At 34.2% G+C, this 15239-nt stretch overlaps 1 protein-coding gene across 1 annotated transcript in view; it reads right to left on the bottom strand.

Annotated features, from left to right (window-relative positions):
• LOC138705721 (kinesin-like protein KIF23) overlaps positions 1–15239 on the bottom strand; it is a gene marked incomplete at its 5' end in the record, with an annotated part of 61118 nt that overhangs the window by 10601 nt on the left and 35278 nt on the right. Inside the window, 4 exons of the mRNA XM_069834292.1 lie at positions 1554–1760; positions 5888–6034; positions 7743–7847; positions 10126–10229. Coding sequence (XP_069690393.1) covers positions 1554–1760; positions 5888–6034; positions 7743–7847; positions 10126–10229 — 563 coding nt within the window. The remainder of the gene's footprint in view (positions 1–1553; positions 1761–5887; positions 6035–7742; positions 7848–10125; positions 10230–15239) is intronic.

Raw genomic sequence — 15239 nt, 5'->3', positions numbered from 1 at the left:
ATTTGACAATCATTTCACGCCAGTAGATGGAGTAAGGGGTATACTGGGTGTTCATTTCAAAGTGTGTCATGACGTCACTGTTGTGAGTCAGCGATCTGAACCGAGTTTCAGCTTTTATGTCAGAGAAGTTGCTTATTAATCAAGGCGTTCAATCTGAACTTGAGAACGTGTACGGTATAACTTGAACGTCGTAGCAACAGATGGCGGTCTGTACGGTCTCTGTGTTACCATAATCTCTTTCGAACTGTGTTTTGCGCGGGCAAGTCGTACGCAGGGTATTTGTTATCATCGGTTGCGTACGGCAACATTCCACAACACAAATCAAATGCTCAGTGTCCATGTGGTCCGTCGAAGTTAATGTCAACAAATAAGTAAGTAAGGGTACGTACACGTTGGAGCGACGATAAAAGATAAAAGAAGCAGCGCTGCTATATCAGAGAGAATTGAAGCATGCATTGTCATTGAGGTGTGCATATTGGAGTAACAATAAAAGCGAAGATACATGATAAAAGCGACGAAAAAGAAAAGTTTAATTTTCTTCGCTCTTGTCGTTCATATGATCTATGATTAAGATAATATTAATCTGTATAATTACCGGTAGTTATCAATATATCCGAATATTAATAGATTTATTATTATTTCGGCATATTAAATTAATTATTGTAGATATTGGCAAATTGATCAGTTGTGTATTTATTCGTCATATGTTATGTGATCACAAGAACCAATCACAACACAACGAATTTATACTATATTTGAGATGAGAAACGGATTTAATTTTGTACGTATTTAAGTTATATTAACCTTGAACTTAGCAGCTGGTATTTCCTATAATCTTCTTTCATTAAGTGGATGCATAGAATATTTTCTATTGATAAATCAAAATGTTTGCTTCCCGCGTCCTCGTTGCTCTTATATGAACATTTGATTCTTTGATAATACCAAAGAGCCACTATGTAGTGTCTTTTATCGTTTATTATTGCTCCAACGTGTATGTACCCTAATCGTCTTAACTCTCTCCCCATATCTCGACAGTAAGAAAAAACCCACCTCAGTACATGTTTCCAAACAGTTCACATTCCTGCCACTACCAGCGTTACCGCACATATTCTTCAGAATGAACGCCGTACTTGCTAGGTAACTTCTCTGACACATAGGTTATACACCTCTGCGGAAGTGTAGGAAGATTGAATTCTCTAGGCTCATCGACTAGCCAGATGACGGCATACAGCGAGCCATGACACACTTTGAACTGAACACCCAGTAGTTGCGTTTGGCATTAAAATCTCAATTTCATAAAAAATGGTCTTTATCCACTTTTCATTCTCAGGTCTTCAATTTCAATGTCATTTAGATCAGTTGTCATTTAAAACTTATGAATTAATAAGTTAGTTTGATTTATCAGTAATTTATTTTAAATGTAATTCTGCACAACTTCAATTCTGCACCAACAACTGGAAGTATGCGGAAGACAAACTGATATAGACAATAGTGAGTAATTGGCTTATTCATGCAATATAATGTTCATGCAAAAACTTGTATCACAAATTTACCTTCAGTAATTCTTCTTCAGAAGAAGAAGAAGACTGATCGAATAATGTGGAAAGGGCTCGAGGAGATATGTAAGGTGGCCGAATAACTGATCCTTGACCATGTTGGTACAAGTCACTATCAGATGAGCTTGTAGAAGAGAATGCAGACCCATTATTTAGAATGCATTTCAACTTTGAAAGCGTTTTCGAAGTCTCTTTTGCCGATTCCTGAAAGCAGTTAGTATCAGATGATGTAAACAACAATAATAATAATAATAATAATAATAATAATAATAATAATAATGAATAATAATAATAAATTATAAGGGTTGTTTCCGATCTCTGATAACGAATTTGAATGACATGTGCGTCAGGAGTCACACGACAGCTGAACTGTGGCGCAAGATGACAGACCAGTAGTGAGTTATATCATAGAGTGCACGGCAACTCACAGCAGAAATTTTGGAAGCGGTACATTACGACCCTTTCCAATGCCAAGTACAGTTAAGTGAAAATAAAAGAAGCCTGCAATCAGTGGCGGCTCGTGATAAAATATTATGTGTGTTCACAATTTTGTGTTCCAAAATCGAAGAGAATTTAAAATTGTACGTTTAGCCTAATATAAAATGTCATGCTTCCAATGTTTGACTATCGAAAAAACCGTATATAAATTCAAAAGAACATATAATAATAATAATAATAATAATAATAATAATAATAATAATAATAATAATAATAATAATAATTATAATGATGATGGTGATGATGAAACCCAGTCTTTTTATTTCCAATTTTTTCTGGTAAGCCAGTTTACCCAGTTCTTTACTGCTCAAAATTACTTGAACAGAGTTCATTGTTTACGTTTGTTAAAAATGAATACATACCACAATGCTGTTATTTACAAAAGCGTGTGTTCAGTAATATATTTTGGTTCACAACACACTGATACACTATAGCCTATACCAGTACTGTAATCCCATTCGCATAGATTGATTATTATAAATACATGCCAGTAAATATTATTCGTAAATATTATTCTTAAATATTATACACTACCATACAGGTACTTAAATTCATACCACCAGTACATTCAGTCAACACGTGTTTGAAAGCTAAACTATGCTATTATGCTGACACTGAAGTATAGTAATTCACAAACTACACTCTCGCAGCAGCACTGTACACACATCCACATAAAGTAAACGTTCCGACAGTGACATGCTGACACCAACCGGCTAGAATACATACTATTAAATTTCTTCCTCGAGATATAGCACGTGAACAACAGCATCGATGCACCTGACATCTGTAGGATAGATTCACTGTTCACTTAACACTTTGTGCTCTTGACGAGTCATAAGCGAGCGAAAGGCAATTTTCTCCTGCGCATGCGTGAAATTCCTGTAACCTTCTTGGAAAGAGCACGGCTTGTACGTGAACGGATGTTGCCAAGTTTACATAAGAAGTTTATTCAAACTGCAGGAAGTTTAAAATACTCGATTCTGATATTATACATTCCCACTATTTCAATACAGTATTAAGTAATAGAACTAGTCGTGCATTAATGGAAACAAGGTGTTCACGTGCTCTTGTGCTCTTATTGGCGCACCGCCACTGCCTGCAATAACCGAGGTTTCGTTATTTCCAAGAAAGGCATCGTGTCCTTAATAAGATTGGTAAAGCTCGAATGCAATTTTATTAATTTGTATCATCTCTTGGGGTGCGGTGACTTGTGACAGGGGGTGGATTTGCTTGCTTTTTCCACTCTGGAATTAATCCCACCCGAGCTTTGCCAGTCTTATTTGGTACACACAAGATGCCTTTCTTGGAAATAACGGAATCACGTTTTTTATAGGCTCATATGATTTTCACGTAACTGTATGTATCGGAAAGAGTTGTTATGTACCCCTCTCAAAAAAACTTGATTTTCTTGGGCATTGCTACTGTGATACACTGTGCACTCTAATTATGTTATCAAATCACTCACTACCGGTACTGGTCTGTCATCTCTCGTCACAATTCAGGTGTCAGTGTGATTCCTGATGCACATGTCATTCAAATTCGTTATCAGAGATCGGAAACAACCCTGTATGATCCCAGCTCATGCCACTGTTGGAATCTTTACACAGAACACATGTTTGTGAGGAAAGAACAGAGAGTCAATGAAGATGCTCTGCTAGAAGATCGTAGACTGTTCCTATGCGGAATGCTGCTACAGATTCCTTCCTTGTTTGGTTGGCAATAGTGTCTTTGCTTCGGTTAATAAGATCTTGATGCACCTCTTTAAATTTTCTATTGATAAGCAGCTTCACATTGTGGAATGCTTGGGGCTGCTTAGGTGTAGCTATTATCTGAACACCCTTTTTGCTAGTTGATCAGCTAATTCACTCCCCTCAATTCCACAGTGTGGGGGGATCCCCTGAAGTGTAGGCCTATATTCTTTTTATACTTTGCAACTCTGCTATTAAGGATGATGATGATGATAATGATGATAAAAAATAATGATGACAATAACAATAAAAATGATATTAATGTAACAACATTAACATATTATCAACAATAATAATCTTGATAATCCATGTTGAATCTTTCGTACACTACTATTAACACTTTAATATAAATAATTGATTAAATGGCGATCTTACTCGTTTTAATTATATAAGCATGTGTGGCTTACAGCTGTTTCGGTGCTACTTGACACCATCCTCACAGCCTACTATTATAGATCACTGTGCTATCTCAACTTCGCTGCCTGTTGTGTCAAATAGTGTGTGTGTTCTGAAATTGATCTGTGTGTTAAGAATTTGATTAGGGTGTGTTTTAGTGTGTCTGTATATTTCATATTGCCACACATGCTTACATAATTAACACGAGTAAGATCGCCATTTAATCTATTATTAATAATAATCTTATTTTCGACGTTTCAGAAGATTATATATCAACAATAATAATTTTATTTTCGACGTTTCAGAAGATTATGGCATTTATTCAGACAAAAAAAAAACTTTCGTAGCCTATTACATAATCACTCTAGAGTCTAGAGGGAATCTAGAGTCTAGAGGGAACAATGCACAATTATGGATTCAAGGAAAACGAAAAATTGACCCCACTTCATCAAGAACTTTTTTTTAATGCTGTCTTTCGATATAATAATTATATTAAAATGGAATTAAGCGTGCATTTTTCCTGTACAGTTACATAGTAAATGTGTCATTTCTATACGTATATCTATAACCACCATATCGTTCATACAGTAAACGTCAATTCTAATTAAATCCTATGCTCTTTCATCAGTGTAATTTTTTTTTGTAACGGTAGTAGGAGTTCTTGCATGATGATTGAGGTGAATGCAGGAAAGGCGTGAGTGAAGCTTATGCCTTTTTTGCCTAAAAGAGGTAAAATTAATCCTTACAACAAGGATTATTTCAAACCAATATCGCGAAAAATGAGTGCAAGATACAGTTGACAACACTACAGACTAAACACTGCATTGACAATAATACACGATTAGCCTATCTCGCCATTGTGACGTTGGTCTTTTTCTTTTTTATATCACTAACTACTATTGCCCAATGCATCTCTTAAGTATTGTTTTCATTGTAAGAAAGTAGATGCTACTCCCATGCTGTTAGAACAAAATGGAGATAATGGAGCAATAGTTAAATGAATATATTGTGGGATATCTAAATACGTTCAGATCACCTGTCCAATTTCTTAATCATAATAAATTTTAGCAAGACTAAGCTTCAGCTGTTCAGGAATAATTCATTACGATTTTAGAAAATAATCTACGATGACTTGCTTTATTCAGTTTCTTGACTCATTTACAAACATATTCTTAATGATGTTAAATCTAGCATCACCTTGTTGACAAACTAATGAAAGCATAATTAATGAGAATGTTAATTATCTGTCTCGAGTATTATGGAAATAATGCTAAAGAATTATTGAAAGTATTAAAAATGAAGAAATATTTCCAAGTGTTTTACATTCCCTATAATGTTAATTATAAAATAAGTTACTCCTGATTCATTTTTAAGAAATGATTTAATATTACCAACCTAACAAGTAACTGCAATGTTAAAAAAAAATTCATTTCTGAAGGATTCAAAATCCAGACTTAGGTACGGCACCTAGTGAAAGTTTGAGGTTTCAATGACTCTGAAGCTACAAATTGTTATTAAATTGGATGTTTCCATCGTATATTTCAGACAGCTATCACACAAAAAAGCTGTTTAATCTCTTCTTTGAAAACTATGTTGTTCGTTACAAATAGAAATGTATACATGTATAAGAACTCTCCATCTTTTATATTCTTTTTGTGATAAGTGGAGATATTACAGGTATGTACTAACCTTCAGTTCAGCCTTTTGCTTATGTAACATATATTTCATTTCGCGTTCACCCTTTTCTACCTCCGCTAGAAACTTCTTCTTGTATTTTTGTGTTAATACTTTGGTATCCAACTGCTGCTGATTTATTTGCATATTTATTTCTGCAAGCTGAAATAGCAAACAAGGTACAAGTGTAATGTGAAGTTTTTGGAGTTTTACTCTGTATGATACATTATGGAACTCAACGTTTCAGAGCTAGGGTGTATTTCTGGCACAAATTTCAGGGGACGCAATGAAATTGGGAGCTGTATTACGTATGTTTGGTATCCAGTCCTAGAGACTAGCTCTTGGAATTTGACTAACAGACAGAGTAAAATTGGCAAAATTCATTCATTTTATTATGAGAGTTGTGACAGATTTTAAAATTTGTTTGTCTGCATTTCCGAAGAAATAATCTGTTATTCTTTGTTCGACTTTATCTTTCATCAAAGTCACGAGTTTAAATGTTTTTATGAACGGATGTGAAACGAAATAAATTATTTTAGTAAAAATGAAAAATATAAGCCGTACGGTAAAATCTGGAGAAAAAACAAAACTTAGGGACCTGACAACTCTGAAGGAAAGTAGTATAAACTTTACCATTTATAGTATCCTGCAGTTAGCGTTTATATCATCAATACGAGTTTGATCTAATGATGTAATTAAAAACAAAGACAACTTAAATAATCTCGAAATTCGTATGAACGAACCAACGATGTCTACCCTTAACAATGGAAATAACAATATCGTTTAGACATGTTTGGACTGTTTCCTACTATGGAATAAAATTAAGAGTGTCATGTCCCTTTTATAGAACATGCATTAGTGTTCGATCATGTGTGTACAAAAATGTGAAAGTGAATGTGCTGGCATTGAATGAAGAGTATTATTTTGCTATGAACGACAAATTAATAAGAGCAGTACACTTCCTGCCTGGGATCTGCAAGCACGAGTGACGTCATGCGATGGGTAGAAGCAGTACTATAGGTATATGCTCGAGCATGCGTACTCTCTGTTTTACATACGAAGCTAACAGCTGCAATGCTTTCAGATTCCAGGCGACTAGAGTTGACAGCAATTTGGAAGACGGTCGTCTGCTAGCGTTTGCATTGAGAGAGACAGACAGCGAGAGCAAGGCAGTGTACAACATTGCCACATCGTACTTCACGTGCATGTGCAATAAAATAGTGCAGGAAAGAATTTAAATTATCGAAAGACAATAATGACCTTAGCCATTGATTACTGTAAGCATGACACCAAAAAAATCCTCTTTCACTAACAATATTCTTTGCACAATTCTCAATTCCACACCACACGGTTCTGCAGTCGTTTGTTGCACGTTGGCAACATTGCAGCCATCATCATTATGGCAGGCAGTGTTCTGCTCGTCAATGTTTTTAAAATAATTATACACTTTAAACACTATTTCCCGCACCTGTCTTTGCAATACTTGTCTTTTTACAGTTTCTTCTTCCATTTTATCTTACACACACTCAGTAAATGTTAGTTTTAATGATTCAATGTACTGAAACACTCACACGTGAACAAACGAACTTGGAAAGTACTTGTTAGATTGATTCCGATAGGTTATACTGTACAAGCTTGTGACGTCACATACCAGAAATACTATGGCTCACATAGCAGCCGACCGCCTTCCAAAATGCCGTCGACTAGTGTACAAATCTTGTAATATGAAGCATTTAGAAGAAGTTATAAATAACGATATATTACTTATTTGTGCGTGTATCTGTGTTCAAGAAGCCTTACTTGCAGTTTTCAATCCATTCTTTACAAATCATTCCACATTTTCCTTTGTGTACACAGAGAGAAGCCTTACCTTTTGTTCCGTAGCTTTTATATCCTCGTTCTGTTCTTTGATGGTCTGCTGCAGCTCCTGAATGCGTGAATCCATTCTGCTCAGTTTCAATTCCAGATTAATCCTCTAGAAACACATATCTCAATCACCAGCTGCACTTAACGTACCTACAGTCTCGCTATCATAATTTATAAGAATTAAGAATAAAGCGTTGTTTAATGCTATTCCATTTATGTCTACTAAAAACAAGATCTGAACGAATGTCACAATCATTCTATATGCAGGGTTGGGCAAAATACTGACATCCAAGTATTTCAAATACAAATACAAAATACTTCAAAGAATAGCATTTGAATTACAAATACAAAATAACTTATATTATATTAACATTAGAAGTATTTTTATCTCGAAGTTTTATAAACACTGTAACTGAAAATCAAGATTTCAGGTATAACTCCCTGTAAAGTTGATTTGAATAATTTCGAGGGAAATTAACAGAATTCGTTAACAGAAAACCACAATTTAAGTCACACGGAGTTAGTGTGCACTCGAAGTTGGTTGCTTGACGGTTGTCAGCCCACTTTGAGGTCTGTGGATATAGAGGGAAAAATTGGATCAGTGTTGGTTAGAGTTCCCGGGTAGCTCAGTGGTAGAGCGTTGGTACGTTAAACCAAAGGTCCCGGGTTCGATACCCGGCTCCGGAATAATTTTTCCCTCAAAATTATTCAAATCAACTTTACAGGGAGTTATACCTGAAATCTTGATTTGCATAATACACGTCACTGTTCGTTAACAGAAAACCACAATTTAAGTCACACGGAGTTAGTGTGCACTCGAAGTTGGTTGCTTGACGGTTGTCAGCCCACTTTGAGGTCTGTGGATATAGAGGGAAAAATTGGATCGGTGTCGGTTAGAGTTCCCGAGTAGCTCAGTGGTAGAGCGTTGGTACGTTAAACCAAAGGTCCCGGGTTCGATACCCGGCTTCGGAACAATTCCCTCGAAATTATTCACTGTAACTGAACATTCTTCCTTTTCCCAGTCAGCAATCAAATTATGCTACATATGAATAATTACTGCTCCCTTTAAAAAAAAAAAACAGTTTCTCAAAACCTTCATCAGTTAAGGATCCCCTTGCCGGTGAATGAATAAATCCTGCAAAATAGAACAGTCTTTCTACAGAGGAACACAAACTTGTATTATACGGTACTTTATAAAAGCAAGAGTGCACAGAGTTGTCCCTTTGCCATTGAAGAATTGTGTGAGCTCATACTCCGTAGTAGAAAAGTTCTTTTCTTTTTTATTTTCAAAGTCTGTTGTACTTGAGTTGAAAACATAAAAATTGTTTTCATCGTCTTCATCATCTGAACTGACCAAAAGTGTAGCAAAGAACTGCTCAGCTGATTTCACACACATATTCTGTATCCTCTTCTTATCATTTGGTGAGGTAGTGTCAGGTAGCCATTTCATCTTGAATGATGGGTGGAAGCAAGCTGCCAAAATAGCTCAATTTGCTTCTGGGGTCAGATCAAACATCACTTCAAATCTTGATGAAAGCGAACTTTAGGATTGGAGTTACTTTGGATAGAAGAACAGAATATGTAATCTGTTTTTGAGGAAAATTAATGTGGAGGAAAGTTGGCCATAATAGCACGTCTTCTCATTTTGCATTAAATCAAGGGCTATGGCAATGGGTTTCAGAACTGCACAATATTCTTCAAGGTACTGAAACTCAACATCTTTGAAGGTTGGCAATCCCGGTTTTTCACATACTGGTACACTGCTGAATTGCAATATTTGAGAGATTGAGTCAAAGAGAATTCCATCGAGTTGGGCAAGGAAACTTTAATGAATATTTCAAGACAGCTGATATAATTTCTGAGGATTTGGGTATCCTAACGCATTCCATAATGCTGAACATTTAGCAATTGGATGATGGATCCTTGATGCTGTTAGAGATCTCTTTAGGGTATTAAGGAAATCAGTTGTAGCAAGAAAACTAAGTGTATGGCTAGCACATCTGAAATGGGTAGGCAAATAAGACTAAAGTTCATTCTTAAAATCCAAATCCAAAACTTGAAGGACAAGAAGAAAAAGAAAGTATTTTTAGTATTTTAAATACAAAATACATCAAATTTATGTAGGTATTTAAACACAAAATACTTTCGAAAATCTTTACAAATTACAAAATACAAATGTATTTCAAATATTGCCCAGCCCTGTCTATATGCACTTATTTCTATTTCTTTTTGTGCAACATCCATGTTTCATTCCAATAATTAAACATGAGTTCATTGCTCATATAGGTTAACATTTAGACAACACTTGGTTTCAAGCGCCTTACTTTCATCAACCACCTTCACACACGTAATTAGAGAAAAAAAAGAAAAGTGGAAATAAAAATTACCTTTTTCTTTTCATGGTAATAAGTATCTTTCAAATTGGCACTCTCTTGCAGAATTAAAGTGTTTTCTTCCATTAACAACTTCAACCGATCACTGAATTCTTTCTCTGCAATTAGATTAATGGAAGGACCATAAATATATTATTTACCGATTCATTTAAAATTATTCTACATTTTAAAATACAGCAAATTTGTTAATATAACAGTGCCCAATCCTACCCTCAAAAGGTGCAACAAGCAAAAATTACGGAAATTTGTAAGCTATGAAAGACAATCGTAAAAATTATATTAAACAGTTACTGATGAGGACAGAGTAAAACAACTTTTGAAGAATTAAAAATTTTACCCACGTCTTCTATATACATTATAGAAACAGTGTATTTCACTCAAAAATAAATCAAAATTCAAATTCAATTTAAACTACCAGTACCACACGTATCAAACAAGAACATCACATAATTGCCATTTGTCCACTCACAGAATTACGACAAGTCTTAAAGCATAATAAAATTCCAAGCTCCATTATAAGCAGTAAACTAAAACATTTGAAAAACAGTCATTAAGTTGTTGTTGTTGCATCACATACCAGATTTTGTAGACGAATTCATGTTTACTTTTTATTATTGTTATTATTTTATTATTTATTATTATCGATCTATCTTTGTTGTAATACCACCTCCAAGGTGGTATAATAATAAACAAATTATTAAACAACCTACATGTTGTTTTAAGATTTCACTACTTAATGACCCAAGTATTCGGTGGCTCTATGAGAAGAGAATAGTTAATTTGCTAAGTACAGAAATAGGAAGTAATATTGAGGAAGAATGGAGTAATTTGAAGTCTATTATAACTACAGCGGCAAAGGAAATTCTAGGAACTAAAAAGAAATGGAACAGAAACGTGGTTTAAGGAAATGGGACGATAATGTAGCCAAAATTATTACTGATAAGAGGGAAGAATTAAAAAAATTTCTATCAACTGGTACACTTGTTGATGAAATGGAATATAGGAAGAAAAGAGCATTAGCAAAGAGGGAAGTTAGGAAAAATCATGGAAAATGTTGGAATGACTTTGTTGTTCAGTTGGAAACAGATATTACTAGACCAGACCCAAAAACATTTAAAATTTTGAAACAATTGAATGGAGAGGTACAAGAAAGAGTTAAAATTAATACAATCCATTTGGAGGCATGGGCTCATTATTTTCAAGATTTATGGCAGCAAAAGAATGCAATTTTATGCTCTTCAAATTCTTATAATGATGACATGGAAAATTTTACTTTGAATGAACTACAAATAATGCTATCACAATATAAAAATAATAAGGCACCTGGGGAAGATGGTATCAATTTGGAATTATTCAAGTATGCAGGAGATGCTTTTAATAATAGATTTTTACTTTTCTTGAACAGAATATTTAATGATGAGAATCCTCCACCAGAAAGTTGGCAAAGAGCAATAGTAATTCCAGTACACAAAAAAGGTGTTATAAGCAACTGTGATAACTTTAGAGGAATAAGCCTTCTCAATTCTAGCTACAAAATTTATACCAAATTACTAAAAATTAAATTGAACCAATTTTATGACACTACACTGGATGAAGCACAAAATGGATTCCGAAAAGGCAGATCATGTGCAGATGGATATTTTACACTGAAGCTTTTGATCGAAAAACAGAGAATTTAATATTGAAACCCACCTGGCATTTATTGATATGAAGAAAGACTTCGACAGAGTAGATAGAAACAAATTATTGCATATTTTAGCACATGATGGTATTCCAAATCAATTAATAACAGCTATTTACAATATTTATAATAATAATCATATACAGGTTAGGATTGAAAACAAATATTCAGAATGGAAACGAATAAATCAAGGAGTGAGACAGGGTTGTAGTTTATCTCCTCTATTATTTATAATATACATGAATCACATTATTAAGGAATGGCGATTGAAACCACATGGAAGTATACTGATAAGTCGTTTGTCCCAAATAGATACTTTATTATTTGCTGATGATATTGTGTTTATGGCAACTTCAGAAGATAATTTACAACGTTTGGTTTACAACTTTAATCAAATGGCAGAAAGTCTCAATATGGAAATTTCAACTGACAAATCTAAAGTGATGGCTTTTTTAGGAAAGTAACCAGTCTGTAGCAAAATATGCATCAATAATAAGATCGAACAAGTCAAAAATTTTAGTTATCTCGGTTACCAGATTTCATATGAAGAAGAAAAGGATTTGAATGAGAAAATTATTAAATTCAACAGAGCAATGGGGATAATTAATCAGATATTCAAACCAACCTTAGTACAAAAACACATGTGCACCAGAATTTATAAAACATTGGCCACTGTTTTGGTAGTGAAGCTTGGATGATTCGTAATATTGGTTCACAAAGATTAACGGCGGCAGAAATGAGATTTATGCATCGTACAGCGGGATACACGAGAATGGATCACATTAAAAATTTTGACATTATGAAAGAACTGCAGATTGAACTGATTACGGAATACCTACAGAAATACAGTCAAAACTAGAAATCACATGTCATCTGAATGCCTTGTTCTAGAATTCCACGCCAAATTTTAAATTACCATCCTGTAGGCAAGAGATCCTTGGGCAGACCATTCAAGCGTTGGCAAGAGACTGAAATGGGCCTAGGCCCAATACATGCAAGGACGATGATGATGCTGATGACTAAGAAATTAATATACAGTAGTTCTAATGTAAACAAAATTAGATTTAGTTCTAATATGAATTATAATTAGCTTCAGTTCTCCAATATTAATTGTAATTAATCTAATTTGCTATGACATTAATTATAATTGATTTAGTTCTTTTTAATTTTTGAGGACAATGACAAAATCAATGTACACATTACTGTATCAGAAAGTGAATAATAAAGTAAGCAAACATTGTAGAAATAAAATTAAAGATTCCTGAAAGTAATAAACATAAATATGCTGGTAGACATGCAATATAGCTACCAGTAGAATGAATATGACGAATAATGTACCGGTATACCCTATACTTGGAAAGGGGTACCGGTAATCGAAATGTTCCAAATCACGAGTCAACAATTTTAAGTATTCTAAGACGAAGTAAGACGCAAAACCTGCACTACACAAAATTAAAATCCCAACTAAACATCACCGTTTCCAATCTAGCAGCTGTTATAATCAGAAGACATTTACTTTATAATGGTGGAGATTAAAGTAGACTTTCAAATTTTAAATTATTGATTATTTGGACATAAATTGAATGATCAAAAAATAATTAAAATTACTGAATCTTATCTTCGTGATTGCATATATAAAATATACTATTATGAATCAGTGAGTAAATACCAAATAGTAAATTGCTCGCGTCCATTGTCAGCAAAGACTAGTGCGTGCTTTTATAGGGAAGTTTGTAATTATTAACAAATTCAGATATGGAATTCCTCCCCAGTAAGGTCCCACTGACTGGATCTAAAATAAAAAGATATAGTGCATTTTACCGGCATTTTTTTGATAGTATTAAACATATGAAAGAACATTGTCTATAAGGTCGTAAGATGTACAAGTATGAAGATTCTTAAACAAAAACATTTCTGCTGCGAAGTGAAAATGTTTGCCTGCAACATCTGTTATTTGCATTTTTGTTTTGGTTTGAACACAAAAATATGGGTGTCACCACTCTCCTGGCAATCTCAAAAGCTCCACTATCTGTAAGTTTGAAATGATCTACCATAAATCACCTGTCATAAACCTATATAGACAAAAGTTTCTTTTACTTTATTCCGTTGACAATTGAACATGCTTTCTCAATAGGGATTATTCTTAGTTAAGTGATTTGCGGATGTGAATATACTCAAATCCTCATACTTAGTTACAAATGTTTTTTAAGGAACCAGGAGGTTCATTGTCGCCCTCACATAAGCCCATCATCGGTCCCTATCCTGAGCAAGATTAATCCAGTCCCTAACATCATATTCCACCTCCCTCAAATCCATTTTAATTAGTGTTGTGGGATTTAATTGATTGTCCGCGAAGATTATATATTACAGTATTAGCGAACATATATTAAACAAATATTAGAACACGAGTTCAGAAGAGGTTATTCTTGTTATGGTTGTACAGTATATTCATTATTCAACAGTCGATGGTGTCACTTGTGACCTTAACTTGTAACTATAAGGTTACAACCAGTCTTCAGACTCTCGACTAAACATACATATTTTCATGTTATTTGTGGATTCCGAAAAGACATTTAATGAAGTACTATGTAAAAAGTTGTGGTCAATAATGATAAATAGTGGATTTCCTAGCTACATGATGAAGCAAGCCAAAGTCTTTTACCAAAATATGCTAGAATAAGTATAGACAATGGACTAAAGAGGGGGAATATGGTAGTAAACAAACCACGAGTAAAACAAGAATGTCTCCGCTGAGTCCTGCTTCCAGGGGAACTCATCCTAAATGACATATCATTAAAAAAACTGTTCTTGATACTGTGTTTCTTTATAATTAAAATATGTCTTTATAGTTTTTTATACATAAAAATATAATTAATTGATTAGCTAGCGGACTTACTCGTGTTAATTATGTAAGATTTGTGCGGCTTACAGCTGTTTCAGTGCTTCACGCACCATCTTCAGAGCCTACTAGATCTCGGCGTCATCTCGAACTTCTCTGCCTGTTATGTGGGTGTGTTTGATTGTTTAAAGGTGGTCAAATAGTGTGTGTGTACTGAAATTGATCTGTGTGCTGAGAATTTGATCAGGGTGTGTTTTAGTGTGTTTGTATATTTCGTATTTTCTAGTGTGTTGAGTTTTTGGTTCTTGGGTTGTATGTGTAGGATTTCAATGTCCGCATTTATGTTTTATGTTATTGTATGTTTGGGGCTACGATAATGTAAACCAACCTGGAATAATGATCATGGACCTCCTAAATACTACAACCGCAGAACTTGTCTACTGAAAAGAAGATCCCCCTACTTTCATTCATTATTCTGGTTCTAGTACAAATCCAGACTTATTACTAGTAACATCAGATATCCATCACGAAACCAAGAAAAAAATAATTGAAGACCCTGAATCTGTCATAATTGCTTCTATCCATCTC

The sequence above is a fragment of the Periplaneta americana genome, chromosome 9 (assembly GCF_040183065.1).
Source record: "Periplaneta americana isolate PAMFEO1 chromosome 9, P.americana_PAMFEO1_priV1, whole genome shotgun sequence".
Taxonomy (NCBI): domain Eukaryota; kingdom Metazoa; phylum Arthropoda; class Insecta; order Blattodea; family Blattidae; genus Periplaneta; species Periplaneta americana.
This window is presented reverse-complemented; position numbering and strand designations above follow the sequence as displayed.